At 47.4% G+C, this 10,703-nt stretch overlaps 1 protein-coding gene across 2 annotated transcripts in view; it reads right to left on the bottom strand.

Annotated features, from left to right (window-relative positions):
- Positions 1 to 10,530, bottom strand: part of LOC113267216 (cytochrome c oxidase assembly factor 8) — a 29,763-nt gene extending 19,233 nt beyond the window's left edge. For both annotated transcript variants that reach the window (XR_006411292.3, XM_026515227.4), the window contains exon 1: positions 10,355 to 10,530. Coding sequence is in view for 1 of the 2 variants with exons in the window: in XM_026515227.4 (XP_026371012.1) it covers positions 10,355 to 10,477 (123 nt within the window). In the remaining variant the exon portion in view is untranslated. The remainder of the gene's footprint in view (positions 1 to 10,354) is intronic.
- Positions 10,531 to 10,703: the final 173 nt, after the last annotated feature.

Raw genomic sequence — 10,703 nt, forward strand, 5'->3', positions numbered from 1 at the left:
ATGTGTTTAATATGCCTCAGGGACGTGTAGGATTATAACTTTGCTGATATAAGGATGTGTGGTACACACCTCACATATAATAAACTATGATACCCTTTCTTGTAAATTCCACATAGCCAACTGATTCTTACAAACTGTTTTCATTAATTGTTTTAACAACAGCTTTGGTGAGAAATGATTCACATACTATAAAATTAACCCTGTTAACGCAATTCAGTGTTTTAGCATGTCCCCAGAGATGTGCAACCATTGCCAATCCAGAACACGGTCACCACCCCAAGAAGAAACCCTGTCCCTATGAGCAGTCACTCCCCATTCTCCCTCCCCAGCTCTTGGCAACCAACGCTCTACTTTCCACTTGAACGGATTTGCCTTTTGTGGTCATTTCATGTGAATGGAACAGTACAGTCGGTGCTCCTTCGGGACTGGCCTCCTTCACATACGTGTTTTCAAGGCTCATCCACGCTGCAGCACGTGTCAGTACTTCACGCCTTTTTATGGCTGACTGATAATGTTATAGTATGGATATAACATTTGGTTTATCCATTCATCAGCTGAGAACATCTGGGTTGTTTCCATTTTGGAGCCTTTTTTTTAAAGCTTTTATTTATTTATTTTTGAGGGGGGGCGGAGAGAGTGTGCGCACCAGCAGGAGGCGCAGAGGGAAAGAGAGAGAATCCCAAGCAGACTCCGAGCCGAGCACACAGCCCAACGTGGGGCTCGATCCCACGACCACAAGATCACGACCTGTGTGGAAACCAAGAGTCAGATGCTCAACTGACGGCCCCATCCAGGTACCCTCGGTGGATTATGATAGCGCTGCTGGAACCATTCACGTACTGATTTTGTGTGGACGCGTGTTTTCAATTCTCTCGGTGTGTACACAGGCGTGCCGGGTCATATGGTAACTCTATGCTTAACCTTTTGAGAAATGCCAAACTTTCCCAGAGCAGCTGCACCATGTACATTCTCCCCAGTAGCGCTGGAGAGTTTCTCCGCGTCCTTGTCACCGCTCGTCCCTGCACCTTTGTTCTCACGGTAACCATTGTCCTAGGCATGAAGTGCTATCTCACTGCAGTTCTTTCACAGATTTCTGCCAAAACCTTCTATTACTAGCCAACCCGTGGTTGCAGGTGACCAGTTAGTGTACTTCAGACACGAAGGTTACTTGATATTAAGGGCAGGAGAGAAGTCAAACAAGCCCTATTTGTCAACAACGTGTCATTTCTTTGTTTCTGACTACTAGAAGAACACTTCCTGGGCTGGGGCTACTCACAACACGCTGGCGACGGACAAGACATACTTATTAATTCAACCTCTCTTACTAACGTTTTCTCCTTCATTTCCCAAGTCAAGACAATCAACAAAACAGTAAATCCAGCCCCAATTTAGCACATTTGCTAATACTTCCACCATGGACAATTTCAAGCAGCACACCATTATATGGTATTTGCACCATGTAAGTACAATAGTCATAAATAACCTCACAAGCACAGAACATTGTAAAATGTAGTAAAATAAACAGAAATAACATTTTAAGTGTATATTATTTTTACTTTTAATAGAACTCATTTAGTGTATAATTTTTACTAACGGCCATTTATCAGCAAAATTCCTGAAAATGCAGCACACGGCTCTGTTCCCGGCAGGGTATGAGTGCTAGCTGGGTCCTAGACCACAGGTCCCAGACCACGCACCAGCACACACTCTCCACTCTGGATCCTGCCACAAATGCCCTCACAAGTCACCCCACTTCCCTACTGCTTTTTTTTTTTTTAATATTTTATTTATTTATGTGACAGAGAGACAGCCAGCGAGAGAGGGAACACAAGCAGGGGGAGTGGGAGAGGAAGAAGCAGGCTCCCAGCAGAGGAGCCTGATGTGGGACTTGATCCCAGAACGCTGGGATCACGCCCTGAGCCGAAGGCAGATGCGCTACCCAGGCGCCCTTCCCTACTGCTTTGTAGTCAGATCACTTTTTCTCGCAGTAGCAGATGCAAGAACCTACAGCTGATCAAAGTTTTTTTTTAAAAAGTCACACGCTATCCTTTGAGGAGCCTTCTTCTCTGGGGCTGAAGGCGCCAGCTTTGCAGAGCCAGCCTGAGTTCCGCCCCGGCCCCAGGCGACACTGCCACCCCCACAGGACCGGAAGGACTCACACAGCCGCACCGTCTCCTCCTGAGGCTTACAGGGCGGGAGCGGAGACCTGTTTCTGTCCCCCTGACGACTCTGTGATGGGCTGGTCTGAGCAGCTCCCGGTTGGGACCGCACCCTCCCCGTCTACTCTGTCTCCACGCCCACCGATGTGGCGAAGCAATCTCTCCAACAACCCCCCCCCCAATCAAACTGTGCTCCCCTTTCCCTCAAAACCTTCTTCAGTGATTACCCATTACCCTCGGGAGAGTCAACCCCTCCTGCGGTCTGGCAGTCTGGGCCTGCTCGGGCCCCAGTCCCTCCTTTTGCCTCCCCCGCCAGGAGCCTCCTTTAATGACACACCAGCCTGCTTCTGTCCCTCCTCAGACTCTGCGCACGCTCTCCCTGGGTCCTCGCCCCCCCCCCCCCACATCGCTCATCGTCACGCAGGTTCAAGGGCACACCTCCGGGGCTCTCCGGGCTCCTCACAGCGCTTGTTTGCACCTGCTTCTCCCGCGCGGGCGATGCGGCCCGTCTGTCTGCTCTCCGGGCGGAACACGTACTTGTCGCAACAGTGTTCTTCCCAGTCTTAATCTTTCCTGTTGACTCTCTCTGTTTATGTAAGAAATCCACTCCATCTTCAAAAAGCTCAATTTATATGAACTATTTGGTGGAAAGACACCTAACAAATGAGAGATGGCAAGTATTGATGAACTAGCATCAGAATGTTCAGAAGTTCTGAGTGAGCCAAAAATCATCACTATCGAGTGTTCTTTACATTTTGGGTTTTTTTTTTTTTTAAGGTTTTATTTATTTGACAGAGAGAGAGACAGCAAGAGAGGGAACACAAGCAGGGGGAGTGGGAGAGGGAGAAGCAGGCTTCCTGCTCAGCAGGAAGCCCGATGCAGGGCTCAATCCCAGGACCCTGGGATCATGACCTGAGCTGGAGGCAGACGCTTCACGACTGAGCCACCCAGGCTCCTTGGGTTTTTGAGGATCCTTAACTGTTAGTTCCTGACGAGTTTCTAGATTTTCCGAAGTCTGTACAGTCAGAGAAGCAGAGCCTCACTGAGTGTTCCGGAGTAAGACTCGCACCGTGGGTGAACAGGGAGGGGCTGGTGCAGGTGCACAGGCCAGAGCTGCAGGGGATATGCAAGCCAGACTGACCGGCTGACTGGGAGGGAGGGGAGAAGCCCAGCCACTGCTGTCACCTCTGCGTGGCCACGACTGCTTGGGTCCCCAGCCCACACTGGACTGCGCCGCCTACAGACCTGCTCAGTCTGACTTCACTCTCGTTCATTTTTTCTTGCAGATTCAGACAGCTTCACATCGGATCATGTTTACTTTGGCCTAGTACTTCCGGAGTGTCTCATGCAAAGCTGGATGCTTCAGAAGAGGCACAGCCAAGGTGGAAAGTTCCAAATGGAGGGCCAGTGAGTCCACAGAGGGGACTGAATTCCTCCTTCCCGTGTGACAGCAACAGGGCCCTGCTGGCAGAAACACACCCTCATCTGCTTACCTAAGACCTGAAACTGCTGCTTGTCATCATCAAATACTAATCTGATACGAGACTGGCCTAACAATCCTTCTCAGAAAGCAAGAGCAGGATGGCAATACGTAGATCTTTAACATGTTATCCATCATTCCAAAAACAATATATGATCTCTACAGTTTTTTTGGTTTTTTTTGGAAAAAGCCTTTAAATAAACCCTTCATGAATATTTCTGGGCTTCTGCCCCAAAGCCTTTAGTCTTAGAAACTAAAGGCGATTCACACAAAGGGACCCACTGGATGGAAACAGAGACCGCCAGCCCAGGCTCACGCCTGCATTTTTCCATCCCAAGCCGGGGGCTCCTCCCCTCCCCCAAGCTGGCCGAGGACGCTGAAGGACAGCAGCAAGGGGACAGACGGGCAGGCTTTACCCTAACTGTGCTTCACCAGTTTTACCACCTTCCAGACCCATACCCTAGGCTCTTCTTCTTACAGCTGCCCATCAGGAAACGTTCAAGGAGCCATCCCAACAATTCATGGCTTTTCCGAGCGACCCACACGGAATGAAGCAAGCTCAAAGAAGCACCAGGAGAGTTTAGTTACGCTTTCTTATCTGTCGCTTTGTGACCACTCATGTAATCTGCATGATGGGTGAGCTCTGTCAACCATCCTCAGCTCTCCACTATGATCTGAGATTCCATCTTAATTGTAGCAGAGGAAGCTCGTCTGCTCTCCCCTATAAATAAACGTTCCATCTTTGTACATCCAAGAACTGCTATTTAAAAGGGAGGAGAAGGGGCTTGGGGGAGGAAAAAGTCCTTCTGTAAAAGGAAGACTCCCTTTGAGGTTAGAGTAATTACCGTAATTTATGGTTCTCACGGCACCAGCATGTAATGCACAGTTTGCTCACAGCGGAGTGGCTGTCTCCAGGAGGCGGGGCCGTGCAAGCTGGAACCTAACAGCCCCGCTGGCAAGCAGCCGGACAGATGTTCCCTCTTTGCAGTGGAAGGACCATGCGTGCACCTACTTGTCAGACTGAGTTTTCATCACTGTATCTGGTGAGGCACTAACCTTCCGGTCTTTTCTCTTGAAGTGCAAACTGCCAGGCTGGGAGCCCCGTGCTGGGCTTCTCTCCGTCTCACGCTTCTCCCCGTCCCGCTGGGTAGGCCCAGCCTCATTCTCCATCCCTTCCGTTTTACAGCAGGCCCAAGCTCTCCCAGCGCACTCCTGTTCTGGGGCACCTCCCCGCCCCCAGAAGCCAGGATTTGGAAGGGAAGATTTTCCCCCAGGGCCTCCTTCCCAGAAGTGCCTGTACATAGCTCCTGAGTTAAGGTGTCACACTATTGGCCACTGGGGAAACCTGTGGGCAAAGATGAACAAATGTTGGCAAATTTTAGTGTTTCTGCGGGTGTTTCCTGGTCTATCGTCCGGACACTTCTGAGATGGGAATTTAAAGTCTGACCGTCTGGAGGGCTGGAATCCCCCAACTCCCGCGATCTAGACAGAAGCTAGATACCTCGGCATACCACAGTCAGCAGTACATAAAAAGACCAGCACATCAAGACCAAACTGGGTTTATAGTGGGAGTGAGAACTTGGTTTAACATCAAAAAATCAATCAATCCTGATGGAAGAAGACAAACCCCCAGTGAAGTAGTCATCTCAAAAAAAAAGTCAAATCTGTGGTCAAGGCTCTAGATCGCAGCTGTCCATTTACAGGAAACACACAGATGGGAGGAACACATTAAATGACACCAGGGGAAAGCCAACAGCAAAATGCAGACTGTGGGAAATTTTACAGGACACGTCCTTCCCCTGCTCCCGAATAAACTGCTTTGAAAAACAGAAGCGGATGGTCAAAACCTATAGATCAAAAGAGAACTAAAAGAATATCAATCAATTGCAATGTGTAGACTTTATCTGCACCCTAATACAAGCAAATGAAAAAAAAAAAAAAAGACACTTCTAAGACAATCGAAAAAACCTGAACACTGAACATTTGCTGGAATTAAAGAATTATAATTTTTAGTTATTATGTTTATATGTATTTTTAAAGTCCATATCTTTTAAAGATACATATGGAAACAGTTACAAATGAAATATGCAGTCTGATATTTGCCACAAAATTATCTGGGGGGGGGGGATGGACGGGGTAAAGATGAGATAAACACCCGCAAGTAGATAACTGTAGAAGCAGGGTACTGGATACACAGCAATTCTTTCTATTCTTCTATTTTTGCATGTTTTAAATTTCCCGTAAGTAACAAGAAATGAGTGCAACTGTCCACATTAACAGAATAAGGGGAAACCCTGTATTTGCTTCACTCGATGAAAAAGCACATGGGGAGATGAGAACACCAGACTGAGAATGAGAACGGCTCCCTTTAGCCCTGACTCTGCTGGGTAACACGAGGCTAGTCATTCCACCTCTTTGGGCCCTGGGCCCTTGTCTTGAGAATAATGGAGTTTAACCACACGATTTTTCCTTTTAAGATTTATTTATTTATTTATTTGAGCGGGGGGGGGGGGCAGAGGGAGAGGAAGAGAGAGAATCCAAAAGCTGACTACCCACTGAGCCTGGAGCCTGACAGATGTGGGGCTCCATCCCAGGACCCCTTGAGATCATGGCCTGAGCCAAAGAGTCCTTTAGGTGGTTAGGTGCCCCTAACCACACAATTTTAAAGTCCTCTGCTCTAGCTTTAATTTTTTTCCCAAAAAACTTATTGAAAGCCTTTAAACACTAGAAATATCCTCTGACGAGACCTCTCACCAGTTTCTCATTTATCTGGCGTTTAACTTCCTCCTTACGTTTACTGAGTCTACACTTGGGGCGAGGCATTGAAGATCATTCTCTTTAATGAAAATGTAAGCAAAACACGGGATCAGTACTTCCACTATTTATCTGTAAATATTGCCTCTCCATGCTGAGGGTGTGTTTGGTTTTTTTGATCCAAAAATTACTAGAAGAAAAATTTTACTTCATTATTCTCTAGATACAGGAACTATAACATAGATACTCCTCATGTACAAGCACTGGGATCTTGAGGAAACTCTTCAATCTCCCTGTGCTTCCAGTTTTCTCGTGTGTAAAATGGGGATGATGAAGCACCTACTTCACAGGTTTGGGAAAACAAACTAAAATATGCAAAGCTCGGGGCACCTGGGTGGCTCAGTCAGTGAAGCGTCTGCCTTTGGTTCAGGTCATGATCCCGGGGTCCTGGGATTGAGCCCCACATCAGGCTCCCTGCTCTATGGGGAGCCTGCTTCTCCCTCTCCCTCTGCCTACCACTCCCCCTGCTTGTTCTCTCTCTCTCTCTCTAATAAATAATAAAATAAAATCTTTAAAACAAAATCAAATAAATAAAATATTCAAAGCTCTTAGAACAGGGCAAGTAAATGCTTAATAAATGTTAACTATTATTATGTTAATGAAATTCAGGACTACAAGCAAATACGAATGCATATCATATAACCAGTGGTTCTCTAACTTGTGAGCTTATTAGACTCCCCCATAAAATCCTGATGGTATACTTCAATGAACCTGGGTGGGGGAAGGCAGGGGAAACTAGACAAACCAAGAAAATAAATAACTATCCTGATGCCAGGGCCACATCCCAGACCAATCACATTTTTTTTAGTCTTCCAAATGCACAAACAAGTTTAGGACCAAAGATGTGAGGTACATAGATAAGGAATAAACGGGTGTGAAGTGGCTAGAGAACACTTAATTTAAGAGTGGACTTTTTAAAAAATTTATTTAATCATTTGAGAGAGAGGGTGTGGGGGAGGGCCAGAGGGAGAGGGAGAGAATCTTAAGCAGACTCCGTGTTGAGTGCGAGCCTGACCTGGGGCTCGATCTCATGACCCTGAGATCATGACTTGAACCGAAACCAGGAGTCAGATGCTCAATTGCCTGAGCCACCCAGGTGCCCCAAGAGCTGACTTTTTAAGTTGGACTTGGAAGAAAAAGTGGTACAAAGATAAGAGATGGGAATAAATCATTAGATCCTAAAAGCAGCTCTCCTTAACGCCAATGGAGAACAAAGAAATAATGAAAAATACATAGTGTGAAACAACAGATGTTGGCAAGGATGTGGCAAAAGGGGAGCACTCCTGCACTGTCGATGGGAATGCAAACTGGTGCAGCCGCTCTGGAAAACAGGATGGAGGTTCCTCAAAAAGTTAAAAATAGAGCCACCCCTACGATCTAGTAATCACACTATGGGGTATTTACCCAAAGAATACAGAAACACTAATTCAAAGGGATACATGCACCCCCATGTTTATAGTAGCATTATCTACAATAGCCAAGATCTGGAAGCAGCCCAAGGGTCCACTGATTGATGAATGGATAAAGAAGATGTGGTACATCTGCAGTGGAATATTACTCTGCCGCAAAAAGAATGAAATCTTGCCACTTGCAACAACACGGATGGACCTAGAAAGTATTATGCTAAGTGAAATAAGTAAGTCAGAGAAAGACTCGTGTGCAATTTAAGAAACAAAACTAATGAGCAAAGGAAAGAAAAAAGAGGCAAACCAAGAAACAGACTTAATTACAGAGATCACACTGATGGTTACCAGAGGGGAGGTAGGTGGGGGGATGGGGAAATAGGGGATGGGGTTAAGGAGCGCACCTGTAATGAGCACTGGGTCATGTATGGAAGTGCTGAATCACTATATTGTACACCTGAAACTAATATAACACTATGGTAACTATACTGAAGTTGAATTTAAAAACGTAATTAAAAATGTGTGAACATATAGGATTAGAATATATCTGTTTAAATAAAGAAAACAGAAGGTTTACAACCTATTACTTTAAAGAAGACCTAATATTTAAAATCAAAGTCTGAAAGACAACAATCTCTTTGTGCTGCAGGAATTAATTACCTGGAGAACCAGCCACATACTCAGCAAACACTCAAAGATAAGACCAAACACATAGGAAACACAAAATGCCCTGAAGTAAGAACTGTTCCTTTAAATTCCATAGAATATCTAGCATAATGGGGCACACATCCTTAAAAGAACAAAACAAACAAAAAACCACAACCACCGCAAGTCATAATGCTAGAACAGAACAAGGTCTGACTCATGGGCCAACTGCTCCACTTTCCACACCATCACAATCAACACCGTCACAGGCTTGGACAGCCCGACAGGTGAGGAGCACCAGCTTCCTAGTCACTTGGGACTACAATAGGAAGAAAGGTCTCGTCTCGAGGATTAGACCCACGGTAAGATTTATTTTAACCAAAGGCTATGTGACAATAAAGAAAACCGTGTTTGGGTGTTTTTTTTCTTTTTTAAGATTTTATTTTTAAGTAATCTCTACACTCAATGTGGGGGCTCGAACTCACAGTTCCGAGATCAAGAATCGCATGCTCCACCGACTGAGCCAGCCAGGTGCCCCTTGTGTGTTCTTTTTTCCAGCACTAGCTCAAGAAATAAGCTAAGGTAAGTCCTCATCCTAGGGACAGTTGTTGATGTGAAGTTTGCCCTTCCAGAGCATTTTCAGATACATGTTGAATAGCTTCCTGCCCACAGAATGAGAAGCTGGGTGGGTTTCTATGTTGTAGGAATATAAGTCACAACTGTGTCCACTATAACAGTGAACTGATCCAGGTGACCAGTAGCCCTGCTAACTTCTTGTCTCAGCTATAACTAGACAGAACTTCAAAGCTGTGTTTATAAAAGTATGCTAACAGCAACAAACTAAAATAAATGAAAATTTACAGCCAGGCACCTTCTGGATTCCTTTTTTTTTTTTTTAAGATTTTATTTATTTATTTATTTATTTGACAGAGAGGGAACACAAGCAGGCAGAGTGGAAGAGGAAGAAGCAGGCTCACAGTGGAGGAGCCTGATGCGGGACTCGATCCCATAACGCTGGGATCACGCCCTGAGCCGAAGGCAGACGCTTAACCGCTGTGCCACCCAGGCGGTGGCATTCTTAACTGGCTTCTTTATCCCAGTTTTCCCAGGCTCTGTCCTTAGCCTGTTGGCAAATTCGGTGTTAGTATACGTATGCTTTGTTCAAATATTATATCTGCAGCCCATTCCACACCTCAGTCAACATTTTCATGTGACAGCTGGAATCAAAGCCTAGGACTACGTGGACAAAACATCCTTCTTCAAAGAAGTGCAATTTATAAAAACTGTCATTCTTTGTTGCTACAGGTATTAACCATTAACCTTCCACCCGTGACATGCACGTATGCACATAGTTTCCAAACAAGAAAAACTATTCAACGGGCAGTCCCACAAAATACGACGATGAAGTGTGCCATTCCTTGAAGAAATACACTAATAATCTTAACGAACCCAAAACCAGACCAAAACAACAAAATATGCTGTGCACATCAAGAGCTCTTCAACTGTAAGAATTATCTTCGAGAAGAAATAAGGTGCGTGCAAATTCGCCAGCTGACTGCTGCGTTAGCAAAAGCTCTGTCAACAGTCCCCGGGTGGCAGCGACACCCTAGGCTCCACGACACCAAGGCGGTTGACGCAGGACACTTGGGGGCTCCGAGGCCGGGGGCCCCTCGCGCGGGAGACTGCCCACTCTCCGCGCCCCCAACCCCTCGTGGGCCGCGGGACCTGCTCCGGGAAAGCTCGGCTGATGCCGCAGCCGGGCACGAAGGGGTGCGGGGCCCACAGGTGTCCCTGGGTCAGTCGCCACTGGCGGTCCGCCCTCCCGACTCGCCCTCTGCAGGAACCCCGCTTACCCGGCCCGACGCCGCATCCCTGCGCTCCGCGGCGCGCTCGGGGGAGAGCTGATAGCTGGGGCCAGCAAAGGCGCGGCAGAGCGGAGAAAGAAGAGCGCTCCTCGCTGGCCGCAAGGCCGCCATGGCCAGCGTCCCCCAGCTGCCGCAGCGCACGGCAAAGCTGCGCCGGAGCGAGGGGCTGCCTTACGGCACGGTCGCAAAGCCGGCGGGAGGGAGCGGCGCGGCCGACCGTGCGCTTTCCCCGCGTGGGACCCGCGTCCGGGGGACGCGGCGCGGGGGCGGGGGGGGGGGGCGGCGGCTGCTCTAGGGCCGCGGGCCCTTCCGGGCTGCCGTGCCAGGCGGTAGTGGC

This window comes from Ursus arctos, unplaced genomic scaffold (assembly GCF_023065955.2).
Source record: "Ursus arctos isolate Adak ecotype North America unplaced genomic scaffold, UrsArc2.0 scaffold_25, whole genome shotgun sequence".
NCBI lineage: Eukaryota > Metazoa > Chordata > Mammalia > Carnivora > Ursidae > Ursus > Ursus arctos.